At 37.9% G+C, this 26,460-nt stretch overlaps 1 protein-coding gene across 8 annotated transcripts in view; it reads left to right on the plus strand.

Annotated features, from left to right (window-relative positions):
- gapvd1 (GTPase activating protein and VPS9 domains 1) overlaps positions 1-25,647 on the plus strand; it is a 152,668-nt gene extending 127,021 nt beyond the window's left edge. For 6 of the 8 annotated variants that reach the window (XM_060841417.1, XM_060841418.1, XM_060841413.1 and 3 more), the window contains 15 exons: positions 1,156-1,290; positions 1,482-1,601; positions 2,173-2,244; positions 3,591-3,949; positions 4,550-4,637; positions 5,458-5,568; positions 14,414-14,533; positions 15,780-15,906; positions 16,341-16,462; positions 17,059-17,218; positions 17,796-17,983; positions 19,122-19,335; positions 21,247-21,319; positions 22,949-23,146; positions 23,903-25,647. In XM_060841417.1, the coding sequence (XP_060697400.1) occupies positions 1,156-1,290; positions 1,482-1,601; positions 2,173-2,244; positions 3,591-3,949; positions 4,550-4,637; positions 5,458-5,568; positions 14,414-14,533; positions 15,780-15,906; positions 16,341-16,462; positions 17,059-17,218; positions 17,796-17,983; positions 19,122-19,335; positions 21,247-21,319; positions 22,949-23,146; positions 23,903-24,043 (2,228 nt within the window). In that variant the 3' untranslated portion in view covers positions 24,044-25,647. The remainder of the gene's footprint in view (positions 1-1,155; positions 1,291-1,481; positions 1,602-2,172; positions 2,245-3,590; positions 3,950-4,549; positions 4,638-5,457; positions 5,569-14,413; positions 14,534-15,779; positions 15,907-16,340; positions 16,463-17,058; positions 17,219-17,795; positions 17,984-19,121; positions 19,336-21,246; positions 21,320-22,948; positions 23,147-23,902) is intronic. The other 2 variants (XM_060841419.1, XM_060841420.1) reach the window with 2 other exon arrangements.
- Positions 25,648-26,460: the final 813 nt, after the last annotated feature.

Below are 26,460 nucleotides of genomic sequence, written 5' to 3' on the forward strand. Positions count from 1 at the left end.
TTGACACGAATAAGCCATTCAGCCTCTTAGGTCTGCCTTACCATCTGCCCCAGGCCTCCACTCCTCTTTCGTGCACTACTCATAGCCCTCCACTCTGATATTTCAAAAATCTGTCTATTTCCTCTTTGTATTCCTAGTGAGAGAGCCTCCACAACTGAGGTAGCGAATTTCAAATATTCACTACCCTCTGGGCGAAGAAATTCCTTCATATCCGTATTAAATGAATAAATGTTTATTCTGTGACTATGCCCCCTAGTTCAAGATTGCCCCTGTAGTGGGATCACCATTTCAACTTCTACTTTTCCACCCCTCTCAGAATCTTGCACGTTTTAATAAGATTGGCCTTTATTTTTTGTAAAGCTAATGAATGAAGGTTTAAACTGTTTAATTTTTCATGATGGGTCAATCTTTTCACCCCTTGGATTCAGTCTAGTAATATTATTTTGAACTGCATCCAATCCCAGTATATCCTTTCTTAAATACAGGGACCAAATTGTATATGATACTCCATATACAACATCACCAATTTGCTATACAGTTGCAACAAGACTTCCCTATTTTTAAAACTCAATCCCATAGCAATGAAGGCCAAAGTTTCACTCAGGTATACATAATCCAGTGGTACAGCAGCCATTTACTCTAGTGCTGCTAGTATCAGTGGCTGATGAACCGGAAACCACTTTTTCCAGACTCCAAGCTATGGATTTATCCTTTTCACTTTATCCAACCTGTGCCAATTTATTCATTACTCAAGTAATAATCTAGAGATTATAATCTACAAGGTTTGACTTTGTCAATTTCGGACCTAGCTCCAAACACACTTTGTCCTTTCCTAGTTAGACATATGTCTTTGGTACCTATATATTCCCCCTCCACTGCAAGTTCATTTTTTAGACCTGAGTAGATATCCAGAACCCTAGTATTGGAGGCAACATAGCTGTATGGACCTCTTGCTTTTAGTGATCTGTGAGCTCTAAATCCAAGGTAACCAGTTGCAATTCATGGATTGACTTATTTCCCAACATACAACTTCTCCAGGGAATAGGTGGGGAAAGTAGAAAACAAAAACAAGATTGTCTTCTGAATCACCTCCCTTGGAAAAAGGCAGTAAAAATGCTGTTGCTGTGATGTAAAAAAAAATTTCTTGTTTTTCAGAAGCTACAGATTTGAAACAAGAGGAGCGGTTGCAGGAGCTGGAAAGTTGCTCAGGATTGGGTAGCACATCTGACGATACAGATGTGAGGGAAGTGAGTTCACGGCCCAGTACACCTGGTCTCAGTGTTGTCTCAGGTACAGGACAATGGAGCGTTATGATTAATTGTGTTTGATATTATAGTAAATATTTTGCAGAAGCTTAAAATGGTCCTTGACTTAGATTGTGGCAGTTTTTATGTTAAGTGACATTTTCTTCATAAAGTACAATCACAGTACTTCCTTTGCAGAACTAATGCCTCTTGGGCTTTTTACACTATATTCAACAGGCATGAGTATGACTTCAGAAGACATACCCAACAAAGTCGAGGATATCCGATCAGAATGCAGCTCCGATTTTGGAGGGAAAGATTCTGTTACAAGCCCTGAAGTGGAGGAAATTGTTCAGGGTAAATAAAGATGTTTATATATAAGGCAACACATTTTTAAAAAAAAATCAGATTTCAGAAAGATGGGGGCAAGGAGAGTGTAGCTATCTTTCCATAGCTAACAATTTTTGATGCTCTGATTGTGAACACTTCACCCTTTCCAAATATGTTCTCTGTTGGATCTCCCATTTACTTAGGGCAAAATCTCTTTAGTTGGGGCAAGAATTGTCTTGTTCTCGAACAAGTTGCTCATTTACTCTTTCAGAGCATCAGAATTGGCTTTTCAGGTGTTGGGCAAACTTTAGTTATAAGCATTGTGTAATATGTGCATGCACATGCAGCAGCAGACTGCCTGATGCAAATTTATGCATTGTATCTATCCCACAGTACCAGAATTATTAATGTCTATAGCTTCCTATTTGATTGTCCACAAAAATATAGCTAGACAGCTTGTGGTAGATTATCCTGGTGACTGATCTGCATTGTGACCTGTAACTAGAGCATTAATTAAGCTTCAAAATGTATTATTCAAGCAATGATGTATATTTGATAGCTAATCTGAAGTGACATAATCTTTTCATTGGATTTGCAGGTGTACAGATGACTTCTTCACTCTCCCAGACAGACACATTGCTCGCATTGTTTGACCCTCTGTCTTCTGATGGTATGTTAAAAGTACTTTCAGTGCACCCAATATTGTTATGGATTTACCATAAGTAGTTTTGATTTATATTGTGGTGGAAAAAGCTCGGTGCAACATGATTTATTGTGATATATTTTCCTTTTGTTTTCATTCTCTACCCACTCCTAAAATTCAACTGTCATCTTGCAAAATTATTCAAGTGCAAATGGAAAGCTAGAAAACAATATACAAAACACTCTGCACTTTGATAAAAAGAAGCTGTGATTAATTAATTGGTGCTTTTGTTTTACATTTGTTCCTATTTTTTGATTTTCTTGTATCACATCCTCAATTGCAAAGGGGTAGATCTTTCCTAATGTTCTTCACTGGACAGCTCAAGGTGGAGTGGAGAAGTACTGAGTGAATTTTCAAACTCATTTTCCGTAATTTCTCTTGGTCAGCACTTGGCTGCTGGTTGGTGCCATTACTAATGACCAGGCGAACTTTGAGAACTTTGGATATGAGCAAGTAGGGCTCCTGGGAGCTGCTATTCTATGACACTTGAATACAGTATTTGGCTGTAAAATAGACAGATTTAAAAAGTTGATATTCATTGTCCAAGTTGAATAAGAAGACAATACTTATTGTTAGAGTAACAGGCACAGAATAAATATGGACTGACTTGTTCTATGCAGAGAAATATAAGGGACTGTAAAAGACTTCTGATTCGGCCAAAAGAACCACTCAGTCTTCAAACCTTTAGGAGATTTTGAGAAAGACAGTTGATTAGCTTATGTATCTAACTTGTTGAATTTGCAAATATAACATGTCCATATTTCCTCCCTGAATAGCCCATTCCATGCATGAACAATCCTATTTATAAAATAATTAATAGAAAAAGTCTTTTCACCATTAGTGCTCCCTTAGAGTTTGTGGCAGAGTTAAAATCATTATTGTAATTAAGTTTAAACCATGTGCAGAAGATATGGATACAATAGGTCTTCTATTTAAATATTTGACTTCTGCCTTTGTTCCTTATGCTGAAGTGCAAGAACCCAGTTAACAAAAGTAACTGAAATCTGAAGAAAAGGTTGGAGGGTGGCACTATTTGTGCACTTTTTTTTAAAGGACATTGCACAAAAATGCATGAAATTGGAACCTACTCTGGTTTATCCATCTGATTCTAAGCACCACATATGTCAATCATGTACTTGTTCAATAAATTCCATGTCTTAGATTTGAGTTTTGGAATATTGAAATATTTTTTCTCTGCTCCCCGACCAAGAAGTTCATCATTAGCATTCTGATCTTTGGATGTCTGGCAAATATAGTTTGTTTAGATTGTTCTGTATGCCATTCTTCATGTTTTTTTTAATCAAAATTCACAGCTTCCATCATGCCATCAATAGTCAGGTCTAAAGTACACTATGCAAGACCGTCACACCCACCACCTGATCCTCCCATACTGGAAGGTGCTGTAGGAGGCACCGATGGCCGATTGCCAGCATTTGGGTCTCCTACTTGTTGCCAAACTGAAGCTGAATTGCTGAAACAGAGGCACTCCTTTCCAGAAAGGCTAGTACGCAGCAGAAGTTCTGATATTGTTTCTTCTTCTCGCCGACCAATGAGTGATCCTAGTTGGAATGCACCAGGCAGCAGAAGAACAGGGAATGAAGAACTGTTTGCAGCTGGGGCAGCAGCTGTAGGAACCTCGGGGCCAACTTCATCTCCAAGCAAAGATTCCCTCGTAAGATCTGTTATGCATTTTGAATATTTCTTCCCATTTCAAACAGATTTGTTTTACATTAGAAATGTTCTCGATCGATGTCCCTGTTGCATTCCTTGCATTGAATATTTGATTTTAAAACAATGTAAGAAAGTTGTTTCCTAAGGCATGATACAAATGTAAATCTTTCTCAGTTGCCTTCTATTACTCATAGAATGAAATTCTATAGAAGCCCAATTAATGCACTACATACCTGAAGCTTGCAAAAGGGTTTTGGTGGGTATTGATTAGTATATAGAATAAACTCATTTATCATAGTGAAGAGAAAGACTCATTTCTAATTTGGATACAATTGTTTATGCTTGAAAATAAACAGCCTGTAACCTAGATCAATGATACAAAGAAAAATGGAATAAATTAAAATTTTGGTAATGTGCAATTTAAAATACAACTAAGCGATTGTGTTTATTAGATGAGGCCATGTGGTTGTGAATCCACAAACTTGCATTTGAGAATTATGATCGGTCTAGCATTGCAGATTTGCTCTCTTTCATGTCATGTATTATAAGCCTTAAAATCTCTTCCAAATGTTTGCGTTCACTCTTGCACCCTTCGATGCAGGGTGAGGAAAGAAAGGACAGTGATGATGAGAAGTCAGATCGTAGTAAATCCTGGTGGAAGAAACGATTTGTGTCTGCTATTCCGAAAGGTCAGTCTTGGTATTTTAACCATTTTTCAACAAAGTATGTGAAATAAAAGACAACGTTGTTTTTGTTATTTTGATAACTGGATAAGAATTCTTTTACTGTAGAATTCATCAGCACCTTGAAACACAGCGTCTTTTTTTCTAGCTTAACTATATCTATATAACTTTCTTGTGCATTTGCCTGTGGCAGCTCAGTGCATTTTGATTTGTTTCACTCTTACCTGTAAAAATGAAAAGGCTGCTTATTTGCGTTCCTTGTTTTACTGCTTGTCAACTACTTTGGCATCATAGAAATCAACAGCCTGGGGCTTTCCCAAGAATTTTAATTTGGAACTCATTGTATTTTGGCATTTGTAATTCCTTACACTGACCCAAAGTCAATAATGTACCGAATCCATTCTTTTGAGCCTTTTGGTTGTTTGAGTCCACATACAAAAAAATCTACACTTAGTACACTTTGCAGTTGCTTCCTTCCAAAAAAACAAGTAGTTACCATTAACATTAGTTACAAATCTTTGTCATCTAAAATTTAAAGTTTTCAGTTTAGAAATAATCTTGCACTTTTTGAATGAGATAATATTTACTAAAATAATTGTATTGACATGTATATTCAATTGATTGTCAGGTCGAAATGCAGTTGAACATTTACTTTTGAATTTTGGCTTAATTAGTATAAAAGTATGAAAAGATGTTATCTAACACTAAAACCTTAAATGCTATCAGTTACACTTCACCACAAGGTTTTGGTTAAAGCCATGATTTTCTTCATCCTGCATGTGATGAAGTTACTTTGTTTTTGTAATACGGTATATTTTCTCTTTAGCTCCTATTTCCTTCAGGAAGAAAGATAAACAAGAAAAAGACAAAGAAGATGGTGCACAGGAAAGGTTTCAGGCCATGCAAGGTTGGCTGATCCTACCTTCCATAATCAATGGTGAATGAGGTCTACAAAGACAAATAACACCCGCATGAAACAGAAATATCTTAAACAAAATCAAATAAATTGCAAATTATCAGAGTTTTTTTTTAAAAACTGAAGTATTTACTTCAAATGCATGGAAATCACACTAACCATGTAGTACAAATATGCAAACTGAATCTTTGATTTGAAAGTGCCTTGAATTTGCACTTTAGTTGCTAAACCTGGTGCTAACACACACTTCCAGTTTGGAACGTTAATACTTATAGGACCGTTACATTGATCGCAACTGTCCAATTGCTTGTAACCCTGTATATTATTTTAATGCCAGGGATCCAATTACAACTATAGTAGTATATGTCTAGCCTGTGTCTCTGCTCTTTCAGCGATTTTGAGTGTTTTGGCAGCTTGCCTTTCTGCAGCTATGCTTTTCCTCTCTCGATCTTCCTTTTATCATATGCTTAAACTTATCCAATTCCGTGTTGCAGTAATTATCATTTCACTTCTTTCTTGGTGAGGCGTAATTGAATGCAATTGTCAAATGGATACTTTCAATTTTCTTCATTATGAACAAATCTCCCATTTTGTTTCTTAAATATAATGTACTTGCGTCTCATAAGGTTTTGATAAAAGTTTTAAAAAAGGTAATGTCACTTACCAGCTATAGGCTGATCTCTCATTAAAGAGAGATGACTAATCAAAGTTTGGGAGAAGATTTATAGCTCGAGTGCTCATTGTTGCGGTTCTGTTCGCCGAGCTGGGAATTTGTGTTGCAGACGTTTCGTCCCCTGTCTAGGTGACATCCTCAGTGCTTGGGAGCCTCCCGTGAGCTTCTGTGATATTTCCTCCGGCATTTATAGTGATTTGTATCTGCCGCTTCTGGTTGTCAGTTCCAGCTGTCCGCTGCAGTGGCTGGTATATTGGGTCCAGGTCGATGTGCTTGTTGATTGAATCAGTGGATAAGTGCCATGCCTCTAGGAATTCCCTGACTGTTCTCTGTTTGGCTTGTCCTATAATAGTAGTGTTGTCCCAGTTGAACTCATGGTGCTTGTCATGACAAGGTGGAAACCTCATGGTAACTTCTGTTAGTGCAGGAATTGAGCCCATGATGTTAGTGCCATTTGTGCTTCACAAATGAAAATAATGTTTACTCCCCATTGTACCTAAATGGAAGAATGTGTCTCAGGTGAAAATACAAAACAATTGTGGGGGGTGGGGGCAAGGTTTTTACTTTTGATGCATCTGCGACCACTCTTTATGGATCATCAAGTGAATAAAGCAATGTCTGTGTCTCCATATAATCCACTGGTAACTCGTCCTCTATTAAACACTAGAGGCTCACATGGTACAGTAGCCATTTAGCATAATGTGGCTGCACAGCAGAACTTTATCTGGAGGATTGCTTAATACTGTCTATTTAGGCATGTTGCTTCCATTGTTTGTAAATTATGTTGTCCTTTGTACCCTCATTTGCACCACATTTTCAAAAATATCTAGTACTGCTTCTGGCATACTTAGTTTTTCACAGTTAATGGAGATTTCTGACCTGGTGGAGGATGTAGGTGAAAACTTGACCAGTGCTACTGTTTAAGGATCAGTAGCCACATCCACGTTGGTCTGTTTGGGAAGGAGATTTACTGGGTGCCACTAGTGCCTGCTGAAGAGAAGGGCGATAATGAGTTGTGTAAGACGGATAAAAGATGGTATAGATTATGAATGTTTACTCTAACATTAACAGGAGAACAGCATATTACCGGATCGGTTTGTCGTTGATATCTCCTGATCTCTATGTGAACGACTGTGCTCTTCTCTGGCCAAATTGACAGTTTCATCTTGAAAGCAGTGAGAACCCTGCTGCCGTCAGTTTTTGATCCTTTAGCCCAGTTTTCCCTGAAATGAGACAAATGGAGGACTTAATATAATTGAAGACTAGTAGCAGTGATGCAGAGACTGGAGAAGTGTAAAGTGCTCCAGTGATTGAGTATGAAGTGCAGACAGCAGGAAGGATTAATGGGTTTGGAATGCTGAGGTAGGTGAGAGCCTTTGCGTGGACATGTATGCAATACTGACCGTTGCAGTCCATGAGCCATAGTGAGATATATGAAGTGGCAAGATTAAAATGAATGATGGCACTGTGACTGTTGTACCGAGCGAGGATGTAGCATCTATCTTGTGGAGTATGTTGTCGATCAACTTCTTGTGCTGTTAACTTTGGCGTAATTCTAACAAGCCACTGTGTATCCAGATTTGGTGGCTCTAGTAGTTTAACCTCTTTTGGCAGTCAGCAGGAAGAAGGGCCGCTTTCAACCATCTCATACATTGGCACCTCCAAGTCCCTGTTCGTATAGCAGGTAGCTAACTTACTGAAATGAGCCATTTCCTCTGTGATAATGGTTGAGTGCCACAATGTGGTAGGTAGTTCCTGCATGCAGCATTTGCAATGGTGTATGTAGAGCTTTAAATATGGCACTAGCAGTATAAAAACATAAGGTCCTGGCAGCGGCAAGCACTTTGCCTCTCCTGCGACTCAGTTCCACGCAAAGAATGCCAAGGAGCCTGGTTACATAGTTAATGAGGTGAAGAGTAGAAGATTGAATGAGAAACTTGCTCTGAGTCATGGAAAACCAGGATCCATGGATCTCAATTGACAAAACTGAATTAGGGAAGACTAGCCCATAGTTTTAAGTGATGAGAAATGTTAGTGAGAGTTACCCTCTGCTGACCAGTATCAACAGCAAATGGATAAGTCCAACTGTTGTTTACTGGTGATTTAAGTAGGTAAAATCCTATTTTCAATAATTGGATCTGGAATTGGTACAGTATTTTGGGGGTTGCATCCTGTAATTTAGATTGTTGTCCATTCATTGGTTTTTGACATCAAGTCTTTTTATTTAAATCCTCATTTGTTTTGAGAAGTATAAAAAAAATTGACCTTGCCATTAGTCACTGATTTGGAGAACTAAGATGCGAATAGAAATTTTGAACAAGGGACATGAATGTTAGAGTTGAACACCATTTCAATTTGAAACCTACGCTGTTCATTGTAGAATTTGACCATCTGAACTGTGGCAGAAAATACAAATTGTGTTTTTGTTTTCATTGTCATGTGTAGCTATACCACTTCAAAAGCTTTTACAGGGATATTTAGCGTTTTGAATTTAAATAATATTGTATTTTGTCTAATTTTTGGATAATGGAAAGAAATTTGAGAGCAAAAGAATGTGTAACTAAGAACAAATAGCAAAAACCAGATGCTTGAAATCTGAATGGAAATGCTACACATGCTCAGTAACTCGAGCAGAGTCGTCATTGTTTTGTGAAGGGAAATCACATTTGACTAATTCATTAGAATTCTTTGAGGAAGTAACAGGCAGTATCAATAAAGTGGAAACTTGATGCGGTGTACTTGAATTTCCAAAATGCTGTTGACAAGGGTACTTGCCAAAATATGAACTCATTGTGTCTGGGATATTATATTACCATAACCAGAAGATTGGTTAGCTAACCGGAACTGAGGCATGGATGGATCATTTTTGAGTTGACAAGATATAATGACTGGAATGTGCAGGAATCACTGTTGGAGCCTCAACTCTTTACATTCTGAATCACTGACTTGGCCAAGCGAAGAGCATGTTATGAAGAGGAGCTGCAAAAGAATAAAGGAGTATGTGAAGAGTCAAATTTTGTGAGATGGAATGTCATGTGAACTTGTCCACTCTGAATAGACAAGATATTATTTAAATGAGGAGCACTTGTAGAACTCTCACAGAAGGATCTGGGTGTCCTGCTATATGAATCACAGCAAATTAGTATGCCACGTCAACAAGTGATGACAAAAGCAAATGGAATGTTGTTGATTGCAAGGGGAACTAAGCGTAAAGAAGGGATAATATTACTGTCATACGTGATGTTGGTGAGATCACACACAATTTTGGTCCTTTTTTTGCAAGCAAAGAATTGTAGTACTAATAGTTCAGAGAAAATTCACTTAACTGATTCACAGAACAAAGTCATTTTCTTACAAAAAAAGTATGTTCGCTAGCAAGGTATCTGGCTGAAAGGAACATGAAGTGCTGGAATTGCTATGAATTATCTATCTCTCTCTATCTAGCTCTCTGTCTCTGCCCCCCTCTGTCTGTCTCTGCCGCCCTCTGTCTGTCTCTGCCCCCCCTCTGTCTGTCTCTGCCCCCCTCTGTCTGTCTCTGCCCCCCCTCTGTCTGTCTCTGCCCCCCTCTGTCTGTCTCTGCCCCCCCTCTGTCCGTCTCTGTCCCCCCTGCCCCCCCCGCTCTCTCTGACTCTCTCTCGCTCCCGCTCTGCCTGCCTCGCGCGCGCTCTCTCGCTCTGCCTGCCTCGCGCGCGCTCTCTCGCTCTGCCTGCCTCGCGCGCGCTCTCTCTCTCTGCCTGCCTCGCGCGCGCTCTCTCGCTCTGCCTGCCTCGCGCGCGCTCTCTCGCTCTGCCTGCCTCGCGCGCGCTCTCTCGCTCTGCCTGCCTCGCGCGCGCTCTCTCTCGCTCTGCCTGCCTCGCGCGCGCGCTCTCGCTCTGCCTGCCTCGCGCGTGCGCTCTCGCTCTGCCTGCCTCGCGCGCGCGCTCTCGCTCTGCCTGCCTCGCGCGCGCGCTCTCGCTCTGCCTGCCTCGCGCGCGCGCTCTCGCTCTGCCTGCCTCGCGCGCGCGCTCTCGCTCTGCCTGCCTCGCGCGCGCGCTCTCGCTCTGCCTGCCTCGCGCGCGCGCTCTCGCTCTGCCTGCCTCGCGCGCGCGCTCTCGCTCTGCCTGCCTCGCGCGCGCGCTCTCGCTCTGCCTGCCTCGCGCGCGCGCTCTCGCTCTGCCTGCCTCGCGCGCGCGCTCTCGCTCTGCCTGCCTCGCGCGCGCGCTCTCTACTGACTTGTGCCATCTAGTTATCTGTATTCGTCAAGTTCAGCAATGGTAAACCTTAATTGATGTTCATCACAAACCTAAAACAATTCTGAAATGTCAAGTTCTCAAGTTTAGCACAGGAAAATACTATGTGATTTACGAAGTAAAATAGGGCCATGGTGTCTCCATAGGAAAAAACATGTTAACGTGAGGGGCAAGTTGACAGATTGTTGCCATAGTGTGTTAGAATAGGTAACAAAATGTTGGGATGTGGTATAGTTAGGTGTTTTGATTTGCTCCAGCAACTGAAATCTTGCTGTCATTTCTTGCCTTGGTAAGACCACATTGAAAGTGTTGCAGTATTTGTTAGTCTGTTTTAGGAAATCCTTTTTGGTGAGAGTACAAGGTATGGGGTTGTTGCTGCCTTGGTCTAGAACTCTGAGGAGAGTTTGTGACTTGCCATGACTTGTCTTGAAAGATGGAAAAATTATGGTCGGCAAGAGGGGACCTGACAGGCTGGATGCTGCCCCTTGAGGGGGAATCCAGAAATAGGGGTACAGTTTTTAAAAAAACAAGTTGTCCCTCATTAAGACAGAGGAGAAATTTTGAGAATGTAGAAGAGTTTTTTTTCCGAGAGAGTGTTGGAGGCAAGGTAATCGACTACCTTAAGACAAACGTATATAGATTCCTAGCCAACCACCAGTCCAAGGAGACTAGAGTTGATCCACAGTCATATTAGCTATGTTCTTATCTAATTGCAGAATAGAGTTAGTTAAAACTCCTTGGGTTTATTTACCCCAGTTTGAACTGCCTGCCTGTCTTGAGCCTTTTGCAAGTCCAAGTTTGTCTTATACACTTCCTGAAGTGTGTTGTCCAGTGAAATGTTTGCATTAATACAACTTCAAATTACTAACTGGTTACAATTTGAAGTCCTGCATAATACACGTCAATATACTTGACATGGATCCTCCCCCGCAAGTCTTGCCTCCATGGCTTTTCCTCTGATATTGGGTAACGTCTGTCTACATTTCAACTATCATGCACACTCCTATTTTGGATCCATGTTATAACAGACTTTCACTGTGGTAGTGCTATATCATGAGTCTTGTCGGTTGTTGTATAAGGCATGGCTCAATGTCAGAAGTTGTCTTAGTAAAACAATCAGTTTCCCTAGATTTTTGTTATGTTTTGGTGCAGAATAAATTCTACATTTTCTAAATCTTTAGTTTGAAGTAGCCATTTCTAGCAAATACTAAGATAATATACTAGATGTTACAAATTGTCACTCCGTTTTCTGTTTCTAACTTTTTTCAATTTATTTCCTTCCTGGAATTATTTTGTCACCAGATCCTCCTCGTTAAACTGTGTATGTTCTAGGAACAGAAGTAGACCAATCTGTTCACCAAGTCTGCTCCATCATTCCATTCAATCACAGCTGATCTGAGAATTCTCTTCTCTTTCACCCTTGATTCCATTTCCAATTTAAAAATCTGTCTATCTTGACGCTGAATATAATTTTGCTCCGCAGTAACAAATTCCACAGTTTCACTCCAAATTGAGAGGCAATTCCACCTCATCTCTGATTTAAATAGATGTGACCTTATTCTGAGATAATACCCTTTGGCCTTAGACTCTCCCACAAGAGGAAATAACTTCTTATCATCTACATTAGCAAGCCCCTAAGAATCTATTGTGTTTCAATAAGGTCACCTTTCATTCACAAAACTCCAATGAATATCAGCCCAATTTACTCAATCTCCATATTCAGGACCAACATAGTGAACCTTCCGTGGACCATTTCCAATGCCAGTACACTTTTTCCTTTTGTTAAGGGGATTGAATACTGATCTCTTAATTAATCTGACATGCAGTACCTTAGCAAATGCCTTTTAGAAATCCAAACACATTACATCGACTGGTTCCCCTTTATCTATTCTGGTTATCTCTTAAAAGAATTCAAATAAATTCTATCAGGCATAACTCACCCCTTCATGAAGCCTAATGACTGTGCTTGATGGTTACGTATTTTGAAATGCTCTGCTATTATGTCGCTTGTGATGATGATAAACAGAACAATGATGTTGATTTTGAAGCAGTTGAAGAATGATCATTGTAATGCAACTCTGGTAGATGTGTATTGTTGGAATAATTTGTAGTAAAATGGTTTTGATTTTGGTGAACTGCTCATCATTACTAAAATAAAGTTCAAGTTTTATTAGACAAACAGTTGACTACTTTGTGTAGCTTACAAGCAAAATTTGAAAGATGAATCAAAAATGGAAGTTAATACAAAAAGAAAGTAAACCATTGTTTAAGTTGAAAGGAAAGGTATTAACATTTAATTTAATCCAGTGATCAAGAAGCTTTAGGTAGCTGGTTTTGAATGTTTCAGGACAAAGAATTGACATGAATCATTTAAAGCTAGTGTTTCAAGTTAATGTAGTTGTTTCGTTTAAGGCATTCTTCAACATATTTGGAGGAAACAGCTCCTTTGGAGAAGTTTCCTATGTCCACTGGTTACAAACCAAGTCAGTTGAATAAGCACGAAAATAAATAAATTTGTACGCCTACTTGGAAAAGACAGGCAAGTTCCTGCTGAGCAATAAAACACACAGACCTGAATAGCTTCCTTTGCTGCGACCATCTTATAATGCTAAATATCAATACAGCGGAAATACTGGCAAAGAAATGTCTGATTAAGTGACAAAGGCAGCATTTCAGTATCTATTCAGATTTTTAACTTGTTTTAAGTTGTGATTGAAGTCAGAAGAGAGAATTATAAAGTGTATAAAGGTTGCATTTCATAAGGTTGAGATTTTTGATGTAAAAGGCATTGGATAGGTTAACATGAAAATTTTAACATAACGTTTATATTGTTGGAATAATTGTAGTAAAATGTGTTTGAAAAGTCGGAAAATAAATTTGGTGTCAATAAAGTGTCTGTATAATTAAATGCTTTGCCTGTCACACAATAGTAGATCTATATGGCATGAAACATACTGGTTTATATTGTATATCTGCTGAATCATAACTGCTATTGTTTTCCTTATTTTAACCATATCCTTTAAAAACAAATATTGTATCTTCGGCAACTTCCTAACAAACTGAAATAGAAAAAATGTATCTCAAAGCACATGCCTAATTGAAAGCCATGGTCCTTTGTGACCATATTGATTTTCCCTATGAACTCCACCAGTAGTTTCAACAATTAGAGCAAAACAAATCTCAAATTTCTCCCATCATTTTTCGGTATCTCTGCATAGATCTCATCTCACCTCTTTCAGGGACTTTTGCTTGCTTTTTGCTGTATCCCTGGACCTTTGATGCTTGAGCTGGGCATTGTATTTATAAATCCATGTGACATGGATGCTCATGCTCCCTGCTCTGTTTTTGGTGCTCACTGGTGCATGTATGATGAGCATGTTTCTTTAGTTTCTTTGCATGTAAAATCATGTTTTTCAGTTTTTCCTAGATTGCCTGTGAGCAAAGTCACAGGTAATCATCTAGAATGCTTCCAAATTTATGTAAAGGTGTGATCAATTCCATGTTAATTCATAAAATGTAATCACTTAACTAACCAATTAGAATTTTTCATGAATAGTTTTCAGAAAAAGGTGGCCTGAACTTTTGGCTTTTACTGACCTTTAGGCGCAGATATTACCTATACCAAATTGGTGCAGAAATATTTGATTAGGTCTGATTTATCTTGAAAAATAGCTTGCCTGCGCTATATATTATTAATTGTTCTGTACTACTATTGAAGCTTGCTCATATTTAAAAGTTCAGTTAAAATAAGAACTTTCAATTCTTTTGCTTTTTGTATTTTCGTCAGGGAGTCATTTTCAAAAAAACTCGATCTTATTTTGTTTTAAAGCATAGCATTTTACAGCTAAAAGAGCAGTGTAATAAACATGTAGTACTTACACAAGATCCAACAAACAGCAATGAATTATGTATATATTTTTTGATTAATCCAAATTGCTTGTTAACACGACTTCTGTGTTGCCAGATGAGCCAATTCCCAGGCTGAACGTACAGGCTCAGGCTGCAGAGGATATCCTGGATAAATATAGAAGTGCTATTAAACGAGCCAGCCCCAGTGAAGTAGTTGTCAATGATGAGGTTGCAGGTAGGTAATGTTACTGTTAGGTTTGGTCGAGAAAATGTCATTTGATTTAATTTGCCATTGCTGAAGTAGAAGTATTCATTATTTGCCTGGATCAGCAAGAAAGTGTTTCCAATAACATTTCTGTATTTAAATACCTTAAAAGTTGAACCATTCAGTTTTGTCAATGGGTTACATTGACATGACAACCAGTCTATTTATATTGTCCAGGGAGCCCAGGTATTCCTGCAAATTTACAGAAAATGTCAAAGGGAAACTAGGAACTAAAATACACTTGACCATGTTGTCAGACTCATCAAGACAGCCTCTTGGTATAATTTTGAGACTGATAACAGTTGAGAGAGTAAAGTAGTTTCAAAAATAAAGTGGCTGGATCAGCTGTTGTGCGATTTTCAAATCAGTCTCAACGTGTCACCACAATTTAGATGTTTCAACAAGAAATTTTAAAAAAATGTGACTTGCTGAAAGATGGCTTCACTGTTGAGGTTGTATGATTTGGATTTTAACAAATAAAAATAACTAACCCTGCTAGCGCCCCCCCCCCCCCCCTGTTTAATTTGTGAAAACAAAGGCTAACATAATTGTATTGGCTAGTAAGATTGCTGATTCTGTTAACTTATACTGTTAGTCTCAGTTGGTGTAACAACAAGGGAACCAAATTGGTTTTAGTGTCTTGAGGTTTATCAACTGATAAAAATTGACGGAAGTTCCTGTTGCAGCTTGCCATTTATCAGCTCCTGCCAAAACTGTCTGTGTCAACACTGAGGGCAGGCTTAGGCTCAGTTATGTCCTCCTTACAAGTGATCTAACATTCCAGCATTCATTTGTTGTTTAATAAAGAATAACTACCCACATGAAATCTTACCGCATCTAGGCGTTACCTGCTTCTTGCATTTGAGAATGGAGAACATTTCTGTACAATTGGGGAAGAGAAAGTTAGTGGTGTTTGAAATGTGATTCAAGGCACTTTTTTCAGATTTATCTCACTATTGATGATAGCTACCTTTGTGCATGACAATGCAGATTGTGAACACATCAGTAGATTGTTCTGTTGCAATCATGTACAGTCATCAAGATGCTAATGCAAAAACCGTTTTTAAAAGAAAGCCTAAATAATTACTTGCAGTTTTAATTGTTTGTAGTTCTATACTATACCTCCCCATCAATTGAGTAATTTCCGAAGAATAGTTGTTATACATTTATTTTAAGATGTTTCCAAGTCTAATTTTTGATGTTTGTTTTTGTACAGAGACAATTGGAGATGATAGTGTCCATGATTCACCACGTGATGAAACGCTTCAAAACCTTTCAGCAGATGATCTGCCAGATTCCGCTAGTCAGACTGCCCAGACTCAAGATTCCACGTTCTCCTTTCGGTAACACTTATTTTAGCTTGCATCAACAGCTAGTAGCAATATGGCTATTGGGATGAATGTGTTTGTTCTGTATGAACCTATAGACTGCTGCTATTCTTGACTCCTTCTTAATGAGGACCCAGGGCTTTTGAATTAAGTCCTTGGACTGCTTTGAGGTATATCATTTTAGTAGTGTCGTTAAGTTCAGCAACTTGATGGAATAATCAACTACAACTACAATGTGCTCTGTCACTTTTCAACTGATTCTATCAAATACGTGTTATTCACGTTTAGTTTTGCATTTAATTTGACCACCATTAATTGTTCATGCCATATTTACTGGTACTAAACAATTAAAACTGTTCGAGTTTGAGTTTTAAAAAATGTGTTTTGTTTCTCGTTTTCTTTTACTGGCTTAGAACCATGCTAAAACTGCATTTCATTTTACTAATTAGAGATGCAAAGAAGAAATTGCGAATGGCTCTGTGTTCTGCTGACTCAATTGCATTCCCCCTAGTGAGCCATTCAGCAACCAGAAATGGCCCTCCAGGAGGACCTGATCAAGGAGAATTAGAAGGTAATTCTCATATTTATACATTTTCAGCCTGACCTGGAAAAATCTCTGGCACAAAGTAAAGACATACTATACATAAACTGAAAGAACTACAATTCTGTAAATCTGAGACAAAAAATAAAATTAGCTGGAAAAGCTCAGTAAGTCTGGCAGCATCTGTGGAGAGCAATCGGAGATAACATTTCTGGTCGAGACCAAAACATTAACTCTGATTTCTCCCGCAGATGCAGCCAGACCTGTTGAGCTTTTCCGGCAATTTCAACTTTCGTCAAGTATAAACAATCATTTCTACTTGAGAATAATTAAATAAGACTATAGACTTGTTTCAGTTTAACATAAAAGTGCTTCCAGGTTTAGCTATTGTGATATGAATGCTGGTGTGTGAAATTTTCCTTTTTGTGATTTCCATAAGGATCTTCACCTGGCACTAAAGCATTTCTTGTTCTACCAATGTACCATTTTTCTCATTTCTGAGATTCCCAAATTATTCACAACTGATATTTTAATCTGATTGCCCAGCTATTTTTCATTTGATCTAGGTGTTAATTATATACAAAACTATTATCAGAAGACTAATTCTTGGAATTATCTTTTCTTAGACAATGAGATTGTCTGTTTTCTCAAAGTTCAGTTAGCCGAAGCCATCAACTTGCAGGATAAGCACCTGATGGCACAGATTCAGGAAACCATGCGTTGTGTTGGTAGATTTGACAGTAGAACCTGCAACAAGTTACTAGCTGCCATTGCTGAGGATTACAGGTAAAATGTTTCACCAAGTTCTTTAACGGATACTGTAAGAATTAATGTTTGGTATGGGAATGGTTAAACCAGAAACTTGTCAGTTACAGTCAATATATAAAAAAAAAAGCACCTCTTTTAGAAAATGTCTAAGGAGCTGTCTCTGCATTCTTGACATCCTAACAGTGATGAAAATGTTGACCGATCACTAATCTTTGTTGTATCATGGGTTTTGTTGGCGATTTTTCCCAGTGGAAATGATTCGAATAGGAAGCTACTTTTCACTTAAAATAGTGTTTTCTCACACCACTGGAATGACTAACACTTAAAATACTAATGAGCTAGCTTTGTGATTTTCCCATAGATTGGAGGTGGCAGTTGATTTATTAGCTTGTCTTAGTAATCAATAAACATCTTTCATTCATTATATTGGGAAGATTCTGGCCCCTGATGCTTGAGAGGTATCTTACAAATCTTTTTTTGTTGCTGCACTTTGCATTTGATTTCAGTTATGGTGAATAGCATAATTGCCAATGAATTGATGCTGTTGATTGGCAATATTTTTGAATTTTCAATGATTTTATTCCTTCTGCTGAAGAAAACGAGCTCCATATATTGCTTACTTGACACGGTGCCGTCAAGGGCTCCAGACTACTCAAGCCCACCTTGAAAGACTCTTACAAAGAGTGCTCAGAGACAAAGAGGTTGCGAACAGATACTTCACTACAGTCTGTGTGAGACTATTGCTTGAAAGCAGAGAAAAGCATATTCTGGAATTTATTAAAGGTAATATACCATCCTTTCAACGGGCCATCAGTATTAATGTATGCTTTTTAGTTGTTTTTGTGCTGTGACTGTCTCCCTTCAATTAACATAATTAAAAATCTCAACACCAGATTATAGTCACCTGATGAAGGAGCAGTGCTCTGAAAGCTAGTGATTCCAAATAAACCTGTTGGACTATAACTTAGTGTTGTGATTTTTATCTTTCTACACCCCAGTCCAACACTGTCACTGCCAAATCTTTAATTAACATGAACCAACTTGAAATTGAACATTCATATAAGTTATAGTTTCACTTGTGATCAAGTGTGATAATCCAGTAAAATGGCTGAACCATGCAGGGCTAGCTGATCTTGGGGCAAAAAGAGCGAATCCATAACTTAAACCTGTGTTTATATTGCATGTTTTTAATGACCTCTGCATTTCCAAAACTCTGTGGCTCCCAAAAAAAAGTCAATTTGCACAAAACAATATCCCATAAGGAGCTATGTGAAAATTAGCAGAAAATCTTTGTCTCTGTAGATGAGAGGTAAATATTGACCAAGACACCAGACGTTGCACCCCTGCTCGTCTCTGACTCTCCAAGCTTTCCACTTTATTTCATTAAGTCATGCAGATCAGAAGCACACTCACTGAATCAGTTGCAACAAACAGTGCTGGAGAAGCTTTGCAGACCTAGCAGCACCTGTACAAAGAAAAAAGAAACTTTGGGAGTCTGACAGTCACTGGACTCGAAATGTTTACTGTTTTTTTTGTGTACCCCTCTGTACAGGTACTGCTAGATCTGCTGAGTTTCTGCAGTACTTCTGTTTTTGTTTCAGATTTCTACCATTTGCAGTTATTTAATTTCACTGAATCAGTTGATTTGAATTGTGGAAAAACTGAGACACCATTTGGTCTTGTTTGACTAGGGAGGAAAAAGACTAACCTTTGCTGTAAATCAACCAGAATCCATGGAAAATAACATTCTAACTCTGTCTCATGCATGAATAAGGCAAAGCTATGGAGGGCAACCACTGCCTCCAAACTGACAGCAAAAACTAGGATCTCCCTAGGATGATGAGTGAAAATAAAGAGAAACCATTTCAATATAAGTTGTTTTCTTTTTAAATATTTGTTTCTACACCACTTTATTTTGTAGATTTTCAGAATCTCACCGCAGCAGATGACAAAACTGCCTTAGTAGAAGAATTCTTGCAGTCATTGTATGGAGTTATGGCGCAAGATGTTATCTGGCAGAATGCCAGTGAAGAACAGCTCCAGGATGCACAAATGGCAATTGAGCGTAGCGTTATGAACCGCATTTTCAAACTTGCCTTCTATCCCAATCAGGATGGTGATATTTTACGTGACCAGTAAGTAACAATATGTAATTGTATGCAAATTTTGATAATGAGATCTTAAGTGAATATATTTACAAAATGAAAACGTTCCGGAGTCCAACCCAAATGTGTCTGGTAATCATGGAATGATGTTTAATCATTCAGCTTGCCACAGAATAAAAACAGTAAAATTGCTAAATAGAAGGAAATAGATATTTTTAATAACTGTGCGCAAATTATTTCAAAACCAATAGTTCATTATCTGTGGTCTTCATTCATTATCACTGAGGCATGCAACAAGTCTGGAAACATCTGTGGAGAGAGAAACAAAGTTAAAGATCACAGCTTTGACACTTCTCTCACCACATATGCTGCTGGATCTGTTGAGGTTCTGGAGGTAAGTTTGCTTGCTGAGCTTTAAGGTTCTTTCTGGCAAACTTCTGCATTCATTTGATGCTAGCTTCAGTCAATGTTTTTTCGTGAAACCCTTAATCTAACTGGCTAATAGCTCACTTCTTGTTAATGTGGATTCCTTAAATACATGTTCCAGAGTTTTCTGTTTCTGGTATTTTGTCTCATTAACATTAAAGCACTTACTTTCTCCAGCCTTGATTCACCTGGAAATTGCTAAACTGCACTACTCCTGTTATCTGCAGTTCTTTTTGAGTGATCTGCTTCTAAGGTCAAAGAAACCTCTTGGATGATCCTGCCTTTTTAAAAGGACTGGTTTATTTCTGTCTCCCAGTATCAAATGATACTTTATTGCTCCACAGCAGTTCAATTTATCTCTCTCCTATTCTTTGCTTTTTCAAGCCCTGAACTGTTCACATCGTGTTGTTTTAAACAACAGCATTTACATGCATATAAATAAATTTTTCAGGTGTCTCAGTACCACCTCAGAATTCAAAATTGAAACTAAGGTCTTCCCTTAACCCCCACAATATAGAAATATAAATCAAACTTAAAGCTACACTTTAAAACAAAATTGCCAAATAATAATATACTTTATCATGAATTTCAGCACATTAGCTGATAGCAGCCATTACTCAATGAAACAGTAGTGAAGTAAAATACTGCAATGTGCACCATTTAATATGAATGAAATTCAGTAAAGTGATTGACACTTGTGGCAAAATGAAGCTTTTGTTTACTCCTGCCAACCAAAAAAAGAACACTCCAAGTGGAGTCCAGAAATTCTACATGAAAAAGACTTGAGAGGACATGGATTTATGCAAAAATTAAATTCACAGGAATGTCACACTTTCTAGAAGACAGACCTAAGTTTGGGTCAAACCACAGAAATATAGAAAAAGAAATAAATATGAGGACATTGCAATGGGAGGTGAAAGAAAATGTCAGATATCTTTCTGGTAAACAGAAAACAACTTTTCTTAATTTGGCCTGGACATGACTGGACTTCAAAGCAACTAATTGTCAATGAAGTGTTTTGATGTGCTAAATTGCTGTATGTATGTATACACAGGTTTTTCTTTACTGTAGCTATTCAGTACTTGACAATTGACAAATTCAGCACTTGACAGCTGAAATAAGTTGGAATTTAGTTCACACTTTAATATTTTTGAGTTTTGACTGTCTTAAATTAAGAAAATCACATATTTCTTGTGGTCATTCTAATATGTATTGATATAATTCCGTGTCTCGAATTCCTCCTCCAAACTGCTCCATCTCTTCAGTTGCTTTCCTTCTTTCGGATCATCTTTAAAAGTCACCTCTTTGTTTTAACACTTACTTGTCCTCTTCTCATGTCTCTTTTGCTTTGGTGTCAGTTTTTATGATTCTGCTTTTGGCAAGTACCTTACGATATTCCCACTTTAAGTACACTATATAAATGCAAGTTGTTATTGTTTCAGCAATTTAAATTGCATTTGAACTTTTTTAAAATCCTAACTTTTAGTCAGTGTAATTGATTTTCTTTTTTGCCAGGCTTTTCAATGAACACATTCAGCGTCTGTGTAAAGTTGTCAGTGCAAATCACCGAGCACTTCAAATTCCAGAGGTAATAACAATACTAAATTTCCTTAGATTACTATACTTAACATGTCACCATTTTAAAAATGATGTGTTAGATCATTTTGCAAAGGGGGCTTGAGAATAGTATTTTTAAATGCTGGTGGGGCAGTGTCTAAATCTCATTTACAGATCTATACAAATGTTTTACATTGGTAAAAGTAAAATGGAATCTAGGAGTGCAGCTGGTGGAATGGAGCATTTTGCTCTAAGTTGTGCACCATGGATTGACAGTTGAACTTCAGAAGTTTGTGCACATTGAAGTAGTGTGTGAATCAGGAACATTATGATGGAGAAATAAGCCATTCATGAAATGAACAAGGTTTATTTGCTGCAGCAGAAGCAGACCTCAAAGTTGTTCAAGCTTGTTCTGCTCCAACACAGATTCCACACCTAGTATTCCTTGGTACTGTGATAAACCAAAAATGTGCCTGTGGACTGGATTTCTTGATGTTGGCCAGTCACAATGAGCTTCGACTCAGTCAAAACCATGGCTATATTTTTGGAATTTAACAAATTATTTACTGGTGCTTTTACTTCTATAAGTAAAATCTAATTAGTTGCCTCTTCTAGCCAGTAGCTTGAACTGTGAACATTTGCTGTCAAATCTTCACAACAAATATCCATACAAAGCCCAAATGTAGTAGTGAGCAGTTTGCTCTTTACTACTTTTGACGAAGTTTTATTGGTTTCTGAAATCCCCTCTCTCTTTTTGTTTGCTGTCCGTTCTGCTTGCTGTCAGCAAACAAGCATGCCCTGCTCTCAAGCCTCAGTTTCATTTTGATACAACACAACAAAGTGCAAGAGAGAGAGACATGCACATCAAGAGATGGTGGATCTTTGGTCTCTGCACACTGCAATTCCATTTTCCTGCTCTGCCCATGACTGACAATGAAGTTTAAAACATTGAGCATTAAGCAGCTAAAACCATGTGGTGGCTGTTTCATTGTGTGATGTGATGTTTAAGTCAAGTGGACTTTGATTTGGTGACCCTGTAAGTCCAAATTGATTTGACACTTGACTGTGTCTTGGTATCATCTCTACCAATTTCCACTCTTGCCAATTATTTACCTCTTACTGATGTAATCCTCTTTCTGTGATCAGTAGGTGTTCAGTCCTTGTACACTTTTGTTGGATAATACATGCAAGCATCTCTCACCATTGACAACAAAGTACTAAAACTGGTGAAGATCTAGGATAGAACCTTGTATGATTGTTCATCTGTCTCCTTTTACAATCCTTCCTCCAAAAGGTTGTCAGTTGCAACCTAATTCACTGAGATGTGATGCCATCTATAAAGGGAGACTAATCCTGACAGTCCTTTCTGCCACCAAAATGAAGTATACAATCCAGTGCTTCAGTTCACACAACTAATAAAGCTTTATCTATTATAGTCTGGTATTTTGCAATTCTTTTATGCAAACCTTTTCAGACCCTTTCTGTGGAGCTGCTGAGATATCTGCAGAATGTGTAGTCTGTTGATGTATTTCTGTAATTGGTAATACGACAACCACTTTAATAACATTTGCAGCGCTACACACGTGTTTCAATTGCTCACTTCAGTTTTAATTGTTTATTAATGTGGCATTGTGCATGTAACACATTGTCTTCATTTTAGGTGTATTTAAAAGAAGCACCATGGCCATCTGCACAGTCGGAGATTCGAACAATCAATGCATACAAGACCCCAAGAGATAAGGTTCAGTGTATCCTGCGAATGTGCTCCACCATAATGAATCTGTTAAGCCTGGCCAATGAGGACTCAGTCCCTGGGGCTGATGACTTTGTTCCTGTTCTTGTGTTTGTCCTTATCAAGGTGAGCCATCAGATGAATATCAATTTTGTACAGCAATGCATTTATAACACAGCTACTGCAAATGTCACTGGAATTTTCATTTCAGAAAGCCAGCAGAGAATGTAACATCCAGCTAAACTTAATTTTTTTTTCTTCCCATGTAAAAAGTATTGCCTTATGATTTCCCAATTTATGTATTTAAAATTATTTTTGGCTAGTTATATCTTCTGTGTTTTACTTTAATTTCCTTTGACTGAATTACTTTTCAGTGAAGATGAGCATTAGTCCATTTGCTTTTTTTTTTAAAAAAGTCTAACATTGGAACTGCAAATATGTGAAAACCACAAACATTTATGACTAGTTTTGGGTTATGGTAGAAAAGGTGCTTTCTATGTGGCAAAACATAGCTATTCAATCCATTACAAACCTATACTTTTGAATAAGAATGTTATCTGCCAGTAAGATTATTGTTTTAATATATATTGCAGAAGAGTCTGTGTCATTTATCCTGTGGGATTCTACAGTGCTAATAACAGCTTCTTTCGGCTAATTGGCATTACTAAACAGTGCAGCCTGTCTGATGGTGATGATGTACTTCAGGTGATATAAAGCACCTTTAATGTATTTGAAACACCCTGAATGTTTTATTGTATATCTATTTCCTACCCAGCACAAGTTAGAAAATCCCTATTGAATGAAAATAACTATTGTAGAAGGTTTCTTTTCTCCATCCTGATTTTTATATGCTTTTAATTCATGCTTGTTTTGTACCTTTAGGCTAACCCACCCTGCCTGCTGTCCACTGTTCAGTACATCAATAATTTCTATGCCAACCGGCTTGGTGGAGAAGAATCCTATTGGTGGATGCAATTCACAGCAGCAGTTGAATTCATTAAAACCATTGATGATCGCAAGTGATGCAGAACACCACCTGCATGGCAGACTGTTAGGAAAAGTGAAAAGATTTACACCAACTGTTTGTGGGAGGGGATCTGAAGACTGAATCTTCTCCTCTTGTATTATAAATGTAGATAGTGTGGAGGCATTTAAAAAAAATAGATTCAGTGCATCTTTACCAAAATTAACAATCAAATTTACTAACAGGTCTTTATATATTTCTGTCATGTAAAGTCAACAGGTCAGCAATGCAAAAAGGGACCACACTTTTTCAGGTATTTCAAAAAGTTGACAGTGTACTGTAGGAAAATGACATCTCTTATTTGTGTTACCTTGATCAGCATGAATTTTGAGCTGGGGCCTCAACCAAGTGCAGTGGTGATTTTTTTTCCCCCTTTTCACAAAGCATAAATGACAGCCACTTTTATCTGAACCTTTTATCAATGAAACTATTTTTGTTGATTGTTGAGAGTGCCCAAGCCAAACCTGTTATGTGCATTTGACCAATCATGCTTTCCCTGAAAGAAATTTACTGACAACATAGAGCATGTCATAACCCAAGGTGAAGAATCCTCAGCTGTAGTTTATCATTTTTATCTGAAAAGGTCACCCTCTCGTGTTGCTATGATATATTTTTGACCCATTGCTGTTATTTCCAAAATTTGGATGACTTTTAGATCAGGGTATCATACCTAATTTTGCAGCCTTATTGGTGTATGTTTGAAACAAGTATTAGTATTTAACCAACTTATTAGTAAAGTGACATAGGACTGTATTTGTTTTAGTTGCTGGGGTTATCTTTACAAAATTCTTCAGAAAATAATGCCTTTTATTTTAAATTGCTTTTACCAGGATAGCTGTTTCATTTGGATTATAAACAAGCGAGAGTATCTTCTGGCTCCCACATTTTGCAGTTCGTCAACTGATTCTCTTGTGGCAGAATTATAGATCCAGAAAAGGTGGATCTGGACTTAGCCTTTCAGAGTAAGGAAACCAGTTTTAGTAGGGGAATGCAAGGAATTGGTATATGAATACTGCTGTCAAATGATCCAGGCTAAAGAAGCTGTAAGACAAAAGCAAATTGCAAGTGAAATGTTGAGCTCTCAATTAAATGTTACAGTTGAATGCTAGCCTTGACTGCCATTTGGACTCCACTACTCTCAAGAATTTGTTCCCTCTGCATATGGGATATGGTGCAAGCATCATTCACGTCCTGCTGAAGCACCCTTTTCAACATCTGGATCACAATTACGCTAATCTCCGAGAAGAATTTTGCAACTGCGACTTTTTTGGCTAAAACAGAAAGTGAGATCTGAGGGATATGAAAATGATTGAGGAGGAACAGGAAAGTTTAAACCAGATCACATTAATACCTTACAGTAGCTGAAACTTCCAGTTGACAGCAGTGCCTTTGTCAACAGGTAAAATTTAACAGAGAACATGAATGATTCACGCTTACATCACCTTTTTATGGAGCAATTTTTAGTAAGCATAACCAGAAGGCACTGGGACTTAGGTCCAGTTTAAAATTAAAGTGAGTCAGATTTCTAGGAAACAAGATGACTATATATTTTAAGTTGCTTTACAAATGGCTAACAAAAAGGTAGAATTAAATAATGGCAGCTTCAATAAGTTAAGTTTCATTTATAACACTGATTTGCTGTGGGTTTTTTCTTCATTAAAAAGGGAGCATTATTCTGCGTCAGGGACAGTAATTTTAATGTAAATTCACCTGATTCTTCATAGTTTTTTTTAGAAAATAAAGTAACTTGAGAAAAGATGGTCTCCATTGTGCTGATCCAAAACTAGCCTGAAATAAACTGATCATCTTGAGTCTGTAGGCCAGCAGAGACCAACTTGGGTTGCTTGCCTCAGCCTGTCTATTGTTAGTTGTTGTGGACTATACCTGTCCTTTTTCTTTATCTTAAAACCAGAGACCTAGTCCCATTTTTTAAATTTAAAAATGGTACTGTTGCAATTTGGGTTTACGGTCTAAGATTAAGAATGATGCTAATTCCTGCTGACCAAATAATAGCTCACTAAAAGGGAATCTGCTGGATGTATCACCTGAGTAGAAAACCTCTGGGGAATTTGTGTGAAGGTATTGTATAAACCTGATATCTCCTCCCAAGGAAAAACAAGTGCTTTCCCTTCATCGCCAAAGTGCGACAGATTCCTCTAGTTGTTGTTGCAATAAGTTAAGTATCTGAATTGAGAGAAACTTTGCAAAATGTATAAAAATGTTCTATCTGTGTATATAGTTAATGTGGGAAGTAGGTATTTCGATGTGTCAGTCTGGAGTAAAGAACCTTGTTCTGCCATATTGCAAAGCACAGTCCTAAATATTCAATGTTAACTTTCAATATGAATCTCCTCATATCAACACAACTAAGATTCATTTAACAAAATCTTGATCAAGATCACTTAATGACTGCTAA

This window comes from Hemiscyllium ocellatum, chromosome 21 (assembly GCF_020745735.1).
Source record: "Hemiscyllium ocellatum isolate sHemOce1 chromosome 21, sHemOce1.pat.X.cur, whole genome shotgun sequence".
Lineage (NCBI taxonomy): Eukaryota > Metazoa > Chordata > Chondrichthyes > Orectolobiformes > Hemiscylliidae > Hemiscyllium > Hemiscyllium ocellatum.